The sequence below is a fragment of the Apodemus sylvaticus genome, chromosome 15, assembly GCF_947179515.1.
Source record: "Apodemus sylvaticus chromosome 15, mApoSyl1.1, whole genome shotgun sequence".
Taxonomy (NCBI): domain Eukaryota; kingdom Metazoa; phylum Chordata; class Mammalia; order Rodentia; family Muridae; genus Apodemus; species Apodemus sylvaticus.
Genome location: NC_067486.1, coordinates 62,974,867 through 62,989,181, shown reverse-complemented (window position 1 = coordinate 62,989,181; position 14,315 = coordinate 62,974,867). Strand labels below are relative to the sequence as shown.

Genomic DNA, 14,315 nt, shown 5'->3' with positions numbered 1-14,315 from the left:
ACCTAGGGTATGGGGAGGTCTAGTGGGGTGGAAGGTGGGGACATCCTCTTAGAGATGGGGGGATAGATAGGGTATGGGATGTGGAATAGTTGGAAGGTGGACAGGAATGGGGATAAAGACTGGACTGTAAAAAAAAAGATTAAAGAATAAAAAACAAAACAAACAAACACTTTCATCCACAGCCCTGTTGCAGGGGCCTGACTTGTCTCACTGACTCTACTCCTTAGGCAATCTGCAGATTCTCACTGACAGACTAAACTTCCCTATTTATATGCCAATGGTACTCTACCTGTGGGTCATAACTGCTAAGGGAGTCACATGTCATATATCCTGCATATGACATATTTACATTACAATTCATGAAAGTAGCAAAGTCACAGTTCTAAAGTAGCAACAAAATAATTTTATAGGTGAGGTCACCACAACATGAAGGTCACAGCAATAGAAAGGTTGAGAACCACTGCTATAGACCTTTTCTTCACTTGTTTCTAACACATCCCCATTCCTTTCTGTCAGTAATACCTAGAAACACATTCTACCTAGGATTCAACATACCTGCATCTGGCAGAGACTCAGGAATACTCCCTACTAGGCAACCAAGATACTTCATTCTCTCCTAAGATCCAGAAAGGGCAATCAAAACCAGGGAATAGAACTCCTAGCCAAAAAGAAAAGACTATACATCAACATCTAGAATTATAGCCTAGACACCAGAAAAACTCAAAGCATTTCCAGTAAATTCAGGAACAAGACACAACTGTCTTCTCTCTCAATTCCTAATATAGTACTTGAAGTCTTAGTATGAACAATAGGACAACAGAAGGGGATAAGTGGATACAAACTGAGAAGGAAGATGTGTATTGGCCAATGATATTATTGTATACATAAATAACCCTAAAAAGTCCACCAGGAAACTCCCTACAGTAGCTGGCAAACACTTTTCAGCAAAGTAGCAGAATACAAAATATCCAAACTGAAAAATGGTCTGAGAAAGAAACCAGAGAAATAGTACCTTTCATAATAACACACCCAAATAAAATATCTTGGAATACCTCTAACTAAGCAATGAAATGCTTATATAATAAAAACTTAAAAGATATTTTTAAAGGCATCAAAGAATATATTGGTAGATAGAAAGATCTGTCATGCTCATGGATTGGTAGGAGTAACACAGTGAAAACACCTACCCTATGAAAAGCAATCTACTGATTCAATGTAATCTTCATCAAAATTCTAATATAATTCTTCACACTACTTGAAAGGACAATTTTCAGCAAATAGATCCATACTTATCACTATGTACAAAACCAAACTTGAAGTGGATTTAAAAGCCCCAATATGAGGCCAGCTACACTGAATCTGACAAAAGAGAAAGTGGGGAACAGTCTTGAACTCATTAGCACAGAAAAGTCATTTCTGAAAAGAACATTTGTTATCACAGGCACTAAGAGCAACAATTACTAAAAGCAACTTCAAGAAACTGAAATGCTTCTGTGTGGCAAAGGACACCATCATTTAGACAAAGCAGTGGGCAACAAATTGGGAAAAGATTTTTTTACTAACTGTACATCCCATAAAGGTCTATATTAAATATATAAAATCTTTAAATAACTGCACATCAAGGAAACAACCCAATTTTAAAATGGAGTACAGATCAGCAAGCTGGGAATATATGTATACACCTCAATATCCAGCTATACCATTTTGAATATATGTATACACCTCAATATCCAGCTATACCATTTTGAGACATATACACAAAGGACTCTTCATTCCATAATACACTTTGCACAATAATGTTCATTGTTACTCTATTCATAATAGACAGAAATTGGAAACACCCTATATGTCATCAGTGAACCAATGAATAGAGAAAATATGGTACATTTATACAATAAAATATTTCTCAGCCATTTAAAAAATGAAATCATGAAATTCATTGGTAAATGGATGTAGCTAGAAAAAAAATACTGAGTGAGGAAATCCAGACTCAAAAGGACAAATATGGTATGTATTTGCTTATATGTGTTAGTTATTAAGCTTGGATTAAGTGGGCTCTAATCTGTATAATCACAGGGGTTAGTTCTATAGAAAATGACTAGAAGGGAAGGATCTCCCTAGGAAGGGGAAATAGGGTCAATAATTAGGGGTGAATGGGGTTGGCAGAGGAAGAGGGAGAAAACAGGGAAACAAAGAGTAAATGTGGGGAGGGGCAACTGTGGACATTTGAAGGGTCATATGGAAATCGAAGGCAGTAGGAACTTTTTAAAATGTATACATAGATAAAAGAGATCTAAATTGAAATCATCAAACTGTAGACAAAGCTTCAAGTAGACTTCTCTCCACCAAATGAAGTATCCAGTGTTGGGGAGAGAACTACATATAATTGAGTTAATGGACAAAGAGTACCTGTAGAAACCCCTAAACAACCCAGGTTATTGGTCTACACAAGCTGAAGACAATGCCTATATAACTCACTGAACAGAAGAAGTCTAGCAGTACCTACTTAAAGTCCTCACCCCTACAGACTAGTGTTCGCAGTATTGGAAGGTGCTCTGAATGCTAGAGGAGAAGGTAAACAGCAATTCAGGTATAAACCCTGTGATGTACAGAGGTGACTTTTATCCAAGCTATGCTAGTGTAATAGTGGCAGAAAAGTTATGGGAATAACCAACTACTCTCTGTTTAGAATTAAGGGCCACTCCGTGAGATGGAACTCATGCCTAACACTCCTCAGGTGGCCAATTACCTGACATTAGCTAAGCCATGAATCTAAGGGAAAACCAAATACTAGTGCTCTGGTAATGGATTATAGTAATAAATGACTTTTAATGACATTCTGCTATATTCATAGCTCGGTAATTTTCTTGGCCCTCATCAGAGAAGCATCTTCCTGCAGTAGATGGGAGCATATAGAGACTCACAACTGGAAAGGGCACAAAATGTAAGAGACCTTGGAACACTCAGTCCTAAGTAGGATTTTATCACCAAATCGATTCCCTCAGGGCTCAGGGAACTCTGTGGAAGAGGTGGGGAGAGAAAGATTGCAAAAGCAGTGGGGATGCGAGACACAAAACAAACAAGGCCTTCTAGACACAATAGGACTGGGGAACTCAAACTATGCAGCGTGCACAGGATTTCCACAAGCTTAAGCTAGGTGGGGTCTCAATGCTGAGAATGGAAACTGTCACAAGGCCCTCTCTATTCCTAATCCAGAAGCTATCTGGAATTGATAACTGCACACAAAGGAAAAATTAACTTCAACAGAACCTCACTCAGGATACCAACCAGCCAACACAACAGGAACATTTCTGTGTTTTGTAGGTATTTTGTCTCATAATGCCTTGCCTGGGCTTTTTGTAATGTTTTCACCCTTACATATCTTTTACTTATATATTATGGTTTCCGATTTTGTTTTTATGAGGCTTCCCTGTGTGTGAATGTGTGTATCTCAGCATCTGTATGTTTTTCTTGTGATTTTTCTTTGTCTCTTTTTTTTCTTTTTACACTATTCAGATTTGTTTGCTTTATGCTATGGTATGTTATTATTTAGATGCCTGTTTGTATTATAATGAGAGAAAGGGGGGAAAGGTGTGGATTTTAGTGTAACGGAAGGAGGAGAGGACCTTAGGGAAACTGGCAGAAGGAAAACTATAATGGAAAGGTATTACTGATGTTTATGTCAGTCCGTTCTTTTGCTCTCATCTGCTGATGGGTACTGATATGCACTAGAGCTGCATAGGGTGTGCTCTAACCACACTCACCAATAGCAGCACAGCTTGACTTAAACGAGTGCTTTCACTTTTTACAATGATTTTCTATTACCAAACTTGATCCAAGATGGTTTTGGAAGAATCCGCACAATAGAATTAAAAAAAAAAGATATATCCTTATCTACTACCACTATATCATTGTAGCCTCTAAGTCTAATTATACTAATTTCTGCAGAAACTTCAGAGACATGGGATTGACACTCATAGTAATCTTGGCAGGTGAAGATAGTTTCAGGAACTTTCACTATGTCCTCCTACTATACCTCTAATTATAATGTCAGGAAACCAAAGAGAGTATCAATCTAAATCATTGAGCATATCTGTCCACATTACACTTAAATAAAAATTGTATATTTTATGCAGATGGGTGGTGTACTTTTTACTTAGTCTTAGGCTAGTAGTTCATTTATCATCTGATTACTTACTTTGTACAGCTAATCACCTATGAGAGGACCAGAATATTGGTTTTGAATTTGCCAATATTAATACCTGCTCTGACCTTTTAGACAATTCTCTTGAAATAAAAACTCTTCTACAAATGATCAGTAATAATCCTATATGTATTTATATTCCACATGCATTCAAAGACCATTTCAGAATTTCTCTTAAAGGACAACAGGATCCCATTTTGATCACAATATGCAGGATATAAGAACTGACTCACATTTAAAAGGTTGATAGCATGTAATTTTCCATGTTGCTGATAAATATTAAGAGAAAACTACTCTTTGCCTATTTTATGATTATGCAAATCAAACAACATCCCAATCAGATGCCCCACCTAATTTTGTTCCTAGAAAAGTCATGCAATATTAGTTAATACCATGGATTCATGCCTTGCCAGTCCAGCCTAGCTGCTTCTTACACTAATTTATGCCTGTGCTGCCAGATGGTTAAATATTGCCACCTGGCCTCTACCAATCTAGATATTTAATCCTCAGAGATATAATGGAGGCTGGCTCTTTGCTATCATTTCCTACTGTCAATAAAGGCCTAAAAAAAGAGAGCCGCTGCCTAGTTTTATAAATATGTTACCTGGTTTTCTACAATGTTCCTTCCTAAGAAGAAATAGTAATCTTGGAAGCTTTCTGGTAAGGTTTGAGGCGAGGACTTAGTTGGACAAACAATATATTTACTCATGTTTTGATTTGCATTTCCCTGATGACTAAGGATGTTGAATATTTCTTTAGGTGTTTCTCAGCCACTCAGTATTCCTAGTTGAAAATTGTTTCTCTCTGTACCCCATTTTTAATAGGGTTATTTGATTCTCTGGAGTCTAACTTTTGAGTTCTTTATATGTATTGAATATTAGCCCTATTGGATGTAGGATTGGTAAGATCTTTTCCCAATCTGTTGGTTGGCGTTTTGTCATTATTGATAGTGTCCTTTGCCTTACAGAAGCTTTGCAATTTTATGAGGTCCCATTTGTCAATTCTTGATCTTAGAGCATAAGTTATTGGTGTTCTGTTCAGGAAACTTTCCCCTGTGCCCATGTGCTCCAGGGACTTCCCCACTTTCTTTTCTATTAGTTTCGGTGTATCTGGTTTTATGTGGAGGTCCCTGATTCACTTGGAATTAAGCTTTGTACAAAGAGATAAGAATGGATCAATTTGCATTCTTCTACATGCTGACCACCAGTTGAACCAACCAACACCATTTGTCTTTTTCCCACTGGATGGTTTTAGCTTCTTTATCAAATATCAAATGACCATAGCTGGGTGGATTCATTTCTGGGTCTTCAATTCTATTCCACTGATCTTCCTTCCTGTCACTGTACCAATACCGTACAGTTTTTTATCACTATTGCTCAGTAATACAGCTTAGGTCAGGAATGGTGATTCCTCCAGAAGTTCTTTTATTGTTGAGAATAGTTCTTACCATTCTGGATTTTTTGTTATTCCAAATGATCCAGTCAGAATGGCTAAGATAAAAAACTCAGGTGAGAGCAGATGCTGGTGAGGATGTGGAGAAAGAGGAATATTCCTCCATTGTTGGTGGGATTGCAAGCTGGTACAACCACTCTGGAAATCAGTCTGTGACAATTGGACATAGTATTACCTGAGGACCCAGCTATACCATTCCTGAGCATATACTCAGATGTCCCAACATGTAATAAGGATACATGCTCTACTATGTTCATAGCAGCCTTATTATTTATAATAGCCAGAAGCTGAAAAGAACCCAGATGTCCTTCAGCAGAGGAACGGATACATAAAATGTGGTACATTTATTTACACAGGAGTACTACTCAGCTATTAAAAACAATTCATGAAATTCTTAGACAAATGGACAGAACTAGAGTGTGTCATCCTGAGTGAGGTAAACCAATCACAAAAGAACACACATGGTATGCATTCACTGATAATATTCACTGGATATTAGCCCAAAAGCTCTGAATACCCAAATACAATTCACAGACCACATGAAGCTCAAGAAGAAGAAAGACCAAAGAGTGGTTACTTTGGTCCTTCTTAGAAGGGAGTACAAAATACTCATGGGAGAAGTACGGAGACAAAGTGTGGAGCAGAGACTGAAGGAAAGACTATCCATAGAGTGCCCCACCTGGGGATCCATCCCATGTACAGACACCAAACCCAGACACTATTGTTGATGCCAAGAAGTGCACACTGACAGGAGCCTAATATAGCTGTCTCATAAGAGGCTCTCCCAGAACCTGACAAATACAGAGGCAGATGCTCACAGACAACCATTGGACTGAGCATGGGTTCCCCAATGGAGGAGTTAGAGAAAGGGTTGAAGGAGCTGAAGGGTTTGCAATCCCACAGGAAGAACAACAATATCAACCAACCAGAACCCCAAGAACTCCTAGGGACTAAACTACCAACCAAGGAGTAAACATGGTAGAACCCATGGTTCCGGCCACATATGTAGCAGAGGATAGCCTTGCTGGGCATCATTGGGAGGAGAGGCCCTTGGTCCTATGAAGACTCGATGCCCCAGTATAGGGGAATTCGAGGGCTGGGAAGAGGAGGTGAGTGTGTGGGTGGGGGAACACCCTCATAGAAGCAGGGGGAGAGAGGATAGGATAGGGGGGTTCCGGGGCGGGGGAACCAGGAAAGGGGATAACATTTGAAGTTTAGATAAAGAAAATAACCAATTAAAAAATATATACTCATGTTAGTACTCTCAACTCCTATTTCTTCTGATATCTTCCTTAGTGCTTTATAAGAAGGTGTAGTTGGTATCTCTAGTTACCATATGTCTCTGCTGAGTCAAGGCTTCGGAGTACTATTCCTGCAAGCTACGAGGGCATGTGTCCTCACCAAATTATGGCCCAAGATATGTCCTACATGAATGAACTGACTTTTATATAGCCTCCAAGTTTAAACCCTTAAAGATCATTTCTATATTCATTTTTTGGGACTGACAACATTAGGGTCCTCAGTTTTCTTTGTAAATATCCTACTTTATGTATAGTCAGTTTTCTTATAAAGATTTTAAGTGTTGATGTTAGATAGTAGTGATATTTAAGGTCTTATTCTGATTTTAGACCTGAGTTAATGACTCTGGGTATCCTTGCAAATACAAACATCGATCTCCTAAAGAAGAAAAACTGTTTTCTAACTGTGAAAGTGACATTCTGTTGGTCAGATGGGTTCAGGAAGTGGAGGCTGGTATAAAGAGTTACAGTTTTCTCCAGTTCATCTATAAGAATAGATAAACTACCTGGGGTGTAATGGTTGAAAAACATGCTGACCCCTGCTGTTGAATTAGGGAAGGCCGAATGAAGCTGAAGGTGTCCAGCACTCTCTGGAACCCCAGGATCTCTCAAACACTGGTCCACCAAACAGGCAGCATACACCAGCTGATATGAGGTCCCTAACACATATAGAATAGAGGACTGCTGGGTCTGTGATCATCCAGAGATGACATACATAACCCTCAAGGGACTGGAGGCCCCAGGGAGTTTAAAGGTCAGGTGGAATGGGGTGGGGTCGGGTAGGGAATAGAGACATCTATGTGGAGACAGGGGGAGGAAAGGAGGTATGGGAGGTAGAACAGTGGACAGGAGTTGGCAGAGTGGGGAATAAAATATGGAGTATATAAAAATAATTAATAAAAAATTCTAGAAAAAAGCTACAAGAAAACAAAAGAAAAACATGCTTTTTAAAAAAAGTCACATATTCACCCAAAATTTTAATATGTAGCTTATCTTTGAAATAAGGTCTTTTAAATGTACAATTAGTTAAGAATTTGAGATGAAATTATCTGGCGGTTCCTCCGAAAACTGGGCACCTCACTTCCAGAAGATCCTGCTATACCACTCCTGGGCATATACCCAGAGGATTCCCCACCATGTAATAAGGATACATGCTCTACTATGTTCATAGCAGCCCTATTTATAATTGCCAGATGCTGGAAAGAACCCAGGTATCCCTCAACAGAAGAGTGGATACAAAAAAATGTGGTATATCTACACAATGGAGTACTATTCAGCCATTAGAAACAATGAATTCATGAAATTCTTAGGCAAATGGATGGAGCTAGAGAACATCATACTAAGTGAGGTAACCCAGACTCAAAAGGTGAATCATGGTATGCACTCACTAATAAGTGGTTATTAACCTAGAAAACTGGAATACCCAAAACAATCCACACATCAAATGAGGTACAAGGAGAAAGGAGGACTGGCCCCTGGTTCTGGAGAGACTCAGTGAAACAGTATTCGGCAAAACCAGAACAGGGAAGTGGGAAGGGGTGGGTGGGAGGACAGGGAAAGAGAAGGGGACTTAAGGGACTTTCGGGGAGTGGGGGGCTAGAAAAGGGGAAATCATTTGAAATGTAAATAAATTATATCGAAAAAAAAGAACATTAAAAAATAAAAAAAAATAAAAAAAATATACGGAAAAAAAATAAATAAAGTGGTCCCCACCCTAAATACTGATAACCTTATAAGAAAAGGACAACAAAGAGACAGAAGAGATAGACAAAAGAAGACAGTTGCAGAAGCTAGAGCTACATTTCCTCAAATCAAAATATATCTAAGCTATAAGAGACAAGAGAAGTATCTCTTAGGACTCCTAGAGTGAGCCAGATTTTAGACCTCTAACTTTCAGAACTATGAAAAACTAAACATTTGCTTTAAGCCACTAAACATTTGTTGTTTAAGCCATTTGTTATGGTATTAATTAAAAACAAATTTATAAGAACCCGGGATAATCTTTCCTAATAGTGGCACTGGCTGATCAAGGTGATAACAATTAGTTTCCTTATAAGCAGTTCTTGAGCCCAATTCTAACAGTTTTTCTCAAAATAAAAGCAATAAGAGTTCCTTTAAATATACTTTAAAGGAAATCTGCAACTGATGGGGTGGGGAGGTGGAGAGGGCATCTCAAGAACATGACAGAAACCTGGAATAGGAGAGACACCTAGGAATCGATGCAGGTGACCTTAGCTGTGACTCACAGCATTGGGGATATGGAACCTGAAGAAGCCACCTCCTGTAGCCAGGCAAGAACTCCAGTGGAACAATAGGGATGCCATCCCACCCTCAAAACTTCCAACCCCAAATGTATCCTATCTACAAGAAAAGCAGAGACAGGGTAGAGCAGATATTGGGGGAATGGCCAACCAATAACCAGCCGAACCAGAGACCCATCCTATGGGCAAGCACCAGTCCTGGCACTATTAATAACACTCTGTTATGCTTGCAGACAGGACTCTGGCAATCCTGTCCTCTGAGAGGCTCCCATAGCAGCTGATTCAGAGGGATGCAGAGTCCCACATACAAACAGTGGATGGAACTTGGGGATTCTTATGGAAGAAAAGAGGAAGGATTGCAGACCCCAAAGGGGATAGGAACTCCACAGGAAGACCAACACAGTCAACTAACAAGGACCTTTGGTGCTCTCAAAAACTGAATTACGAGCCAAAGAATATACAAGATCTGGGCCTAGGCCTCCCCACACATATATAGCAGATATGCATTTTGGTCTTCATGTGGTTTCTGAACAACTGAAGCAGAGGTTATCCCAAAACCTGTTGCCTGTCTGTGGGATATGTTCTTCTATCTGGCCTGCCTTGTCTGGCCTAAGTGGGAGAAGATGTGTCTAGCCCCACAGAGACTTGATGTGCCAGGCTCTGGGTATACCTTATGGGGCCCCCACCCCCTCAGAGAAGGGGAGAAGAATGGGGGAAAGACTGTGGGAGGGAGTCAGGGGAGAGGGGCAGTAGGTGGGGTGTAAAATAAATAAATAAATAAAATAACAAACTAAAAAGATACTTTAAAATGCCCTGGAGTCAAGGTAAATTGGTCTTCAGTGTTTGGAATGATGTAGACAGAATAAAGAATAGCCCCAAATGTCAAATAGTGTCATGCTTAGTAGTGAGAGAGTTTGCACTTAATATCGCAAAGAGCTAGGTCTGATCTTCAGCACCGTTAAAAAAAGTTCTTCCAATGGCAAAGAGAAAGAGAGAAAGATGGAGGGAGGAAGGGAGGGAGGGAGAGAGGGACAGAGAGAGAGTGAGTTTTATTATATATTAGGTTAAATGCTGATAAGGAAGAGATACCTTTCCAGATGGGCCCAAACTAATAAAATGAATCCTTAGGAGAGGAGAAATTGTCCCTAGAGATTAGAAAGAGATTGTTGTTAGACAAAGAGGAGAATACAATTCATTGTTAGCTCTAAAACAAAGGGAGTGACCAGCCAGAGAATGTGTGAGGCTTGTGAAAGGGTAAGAGAGCAGCTTCCCTCCTAGAGCAGCTAAAGGAGTTCAGCTCAGGGACGCTTTTGTTGGCTTTGTGGCACACAGAACTGTCTACAGAATGATGTAGACAGAATAAAGAATAGCCCCAAATTTTTGGTGTTTTAAGCTACTGTATGATAGCTTATATCAGTACCAGAAACCTAATATAAATGCCGTCAAAAGAAAGCTATTTTATTCCCCCATCCTTATAACTGTCATTAGCCAACATTATAAGTATTTAGTCTCCCAATTTCTAACCTTTACATGAGTCCTTACTCCAATTAATCATGTGAAAATGTCCAAATAATTGTGATTTCATTTTATGCTGGGATTTAATATCACTCAACTTAATTTCTTCAACAAATTCTTTGATTTTATATATAAGACAATCTAACTATAAAAACCCCATCCATGTGGCAACACTATAGAGAAAGAAGGACTCAGCAAACTTTAATATAAAGGACCAGGTAGGTAGAAAGGACCAAGTATTTTAGGAGCTGGAGGTTATTTCGTCTACTCACAAATGCTGAGCTTTGTTCTTAAGAAAGGGGTTGCAGGTCTTATGATTTTCTGCCATCCGAACCAGAGTTCTGTAGAAACAAGCCTGAGGCAAGGTTCTTCTGCTAATATTTCATGAAAAATAGACTCTCTGGGTTGCAGTACCAAGGGTAAGGGAACGTGAAGCAGAAGCAAGATGACTCAAAATTACACTAAGCATTATTTCATGGGGAGAGTCAGAAGAGACACATCAATAATTATTTGGCAGGTGTTTCGTCAGAATAGAAACTTGTTGCCTCGTCTCTAAATCATGCCTCAGAACAACCCAACTAAAGAGAGGAAAACAACTCGTTCACTGTCTCCTGTCTGGCATTGGTTAAAGTTGTTCCACAGGAAGTTAGCTCATCTCCACTAGAGTCATGTCATTGATCCCTGTGGAAGAGTTTAGGAAAGGCACAAGGTATACTTTATATTGGGTAATACCTTGTGAATCCAGAATTAGTGAGGTGAGCCAGGGGCACTGGGTACAGCTGGTAAGCGGTACTGTAAGTTGATTGACACTGCCAAGCTTGCAGTGTAGCGAGGATGGAAGTGTTTGGGAGACACCCTGGCAGAATCCAAACAGCTGCCCTCGTTATTACTGCTCATATAGAAGCTCCTAAGAAGAACAGCACCCTTTCTGTTTGACACGCCGATGCTCACGTTTCTTAGAAATAGTGTATTGGAAGAACGATATTCTATTTTTAACTGTATGATATTATCTTGCTTCCACAGGAACCCTAACAACAGTACTTTGTTTCTTTTCTTACATCACCACCAAGCCTCCAAGGAGAGTTTCCCTTTCCACATCAAATTTGTCTGAAGCATTAAAAGAAACATTTAAATAAGGAAATCTATCACCATGTTCCAACAAATTAAAACGGATGTTTAACCTGATACATGTAGAAACCCATTCAACCAAATTCAAAACTATAATTTAAAACTCTCAATACTAGAAATACATGGAATATTTTTGTTCTTATTGTGTAGAGGGTTAGTGATGGGGTGGGGACAGTTATAGTTCCTCAACTTGTTATCTAAATTTTCAAATCCAGGAATAAATTATTTATATTCAATAATGTGCTAGATCCTAGCCAACAGAACAAGATACATATAACTATCTATGTTGGGAAGGAATAGAACAAAAGTTGTCTACATTTGTTATACTTTCATAAATAATTCATACCAGACAATCTAAAGACAGATACTAAAACCAAAGCATTTAATGACACTGCCAGTTTTAAAAAAAACAGTATTTTATATACTAACACTAATCAGCTGTTATCAAATGATAACTTTACTGCTGAGTAAACTAGAAACTTAAGAGCATTAGTACCAAGAAGAGTATTTCATTAACTTGTTTACTTACTCATGGACACCCTCAATAAGTATTATTTTTAGATGCCACCGAATGCTATCAGCTAACTGGGATTTTAAATCTCCAGAAACAGTATAAAATAACTTTTTCTAAAAGCGGGAAAAACAAAAGTGAGAACAAGGGGCATACTTACTTTTCCTTCATCTCTTGGGCTATCACTTAAATGGACAACTGGGCCTGGATGAGTCTTGGTGGAGCTGTTAAATCAATTCAGGACAATAATTTAAAACTAGACCACAGAAAATAGCAAAGAAATTAAGATTAAGCTGTAAATACTCCCAGGGTAGTAAAATTAATCCTCTGATTCACTTCAAATTTCAGCTTTCTTTATGAACTACTTTTCTTTTTTTTATTGATTATTTTATTTATTTACATGTCAAATGTTGTCTCCCCTCCACAAATCCCCCATTCAATTCCCCCTCCCCTAAACCTCTAAAGAGGGTACTCCCCCATGCAAAGGCCCACTCCTGCCTCACCTCTACAGCATCCCCCTTCTCTGGAGAAACAAGCCTCCACAGGACCAAGCACCTCCCCTCCCACTGATGCTAAATAAGGTCATCCTCTGCTACATATGTAGTGGGAACCACACACCCACCCATGTGTACTCTTTGATTGGTGGTTTAGTCCTAGGGAGCACTGAGGGGGTATGGTTAGTTGATATTGTTTGAACTACTTTTTCCTATTAAATCTAGTAAACTAGGGTTAGTGGTTTTTTTTAATTAGGTATAAAAATAAAGTCCTACATTTTAAAATGGTACTTTTCATTACATTTTTGTGAAATTATGAGTCCTTGATATTTTTAATGAATTTTATTAATACAGAGAAATTCTATAGTCACAAACCTATGTAGTAAATCTACTTCAACCAAATTTTAAGCTTATGCAGCTAAGATTTCCTTTGGCATGGAATTTTCTATTATTTTATCCCTAAAGCAAAGTAAAGTGGCATACTGGATTTAAAAAGAAATGCTTTAGTGATTAACTAGTAATAACTATCTTCAGAAAAGTGAAAACCTGGGGAAATCTAGTTCATTGATTACATCTAGTTTATCTGGATTTTTCATTGTAACCAATAATAAATAATTAAGTATACACCAGCACAACCAAAAATTAAAAGGACTCTGCTAATCTGACCTTGGAATTATTCTATTCTGATCATCTGGAATGGTTTTTTTTTTATAAATCTAATATAACAGGATAAATGAATATGATTATGTTATAGTTAAGCATGATATCATCTGACATGACAAAAGAACTATTTCTCAATTTTCTACAGCCCTTTCCATGATCCAATTATTACAGAGGGCAAGAAAGCAAAGAAACTACATTTAGAAAGGGTAATCCAAGTGTGCCTGAGTTGGCAGTTCCACTTTATTTGTTAAGGACACATAAAATCTACAAAGTTCCTTCACAAAACAATAAAGACTAATTAAATCTTAGAAATAATTTTAAAAATGATAAGTAAGTAATTTTAATACTGCCTCTTGAACATAACTCAAAGAAATATATAGATTAGATGTTAGTAAATTTTGTGAATGGATTCATTCATTCCATTTACAAATATATTTTCTCATCTAAAAATGAATATCATACCATTGATCTTACTGAATATATATATTCAATATATATATATATTATATTATCCTAATTTAATGGTAAAGATAGATTATATTCAACAGTATGTATTGAGATTGTTGTTCTATTTGAAAATCAGAATTACTATTTGTATTTTATAATACATTTTAAAGAAAACTTATACAGTGGTACAAAGGAAAGTTCATAGAGCTGTTTTGTTTATATTCATATGTAATAGTGTTCTAGGAAGGTAAATTCTTCAATAAAGAATATCCTTAATTGTTCTTTAGTAAATAATAATAGTCAACAAACCAAAACTGCTATCTATTTGTAGGGTTTGGTTGG

General features: G+C 37.9%; 2 protein-coding genes across 3 annotated transcripts in view; both read right to left on the bottom strand.

The window, feature by feature from the left end:
* Positions 1-14,315, bottom strand: part of Eaf2 (ELL associated factor 2) — a 1,192,577-nt gene that overhangs the window by 798,794 nt on the left and 379,468 nt on the right. The window lies entirely within an intron of this gene.
* The window catches only part of Stxbp5l (syntaxin binding protein 5L), a 331,615-nt gene that overhangs the window by 220,923 nt on the left and 96,377 nt on the right, over positions 1-14,315 (bottom strand). Inside the window, 1 exon segment of the mRNA XM_052158363.1 lies at positions 12,530-12,593. Within this exon segment, the coding sequence (XP_052014323.1) occupies positions 12,530-12,593 (64 nt within the window).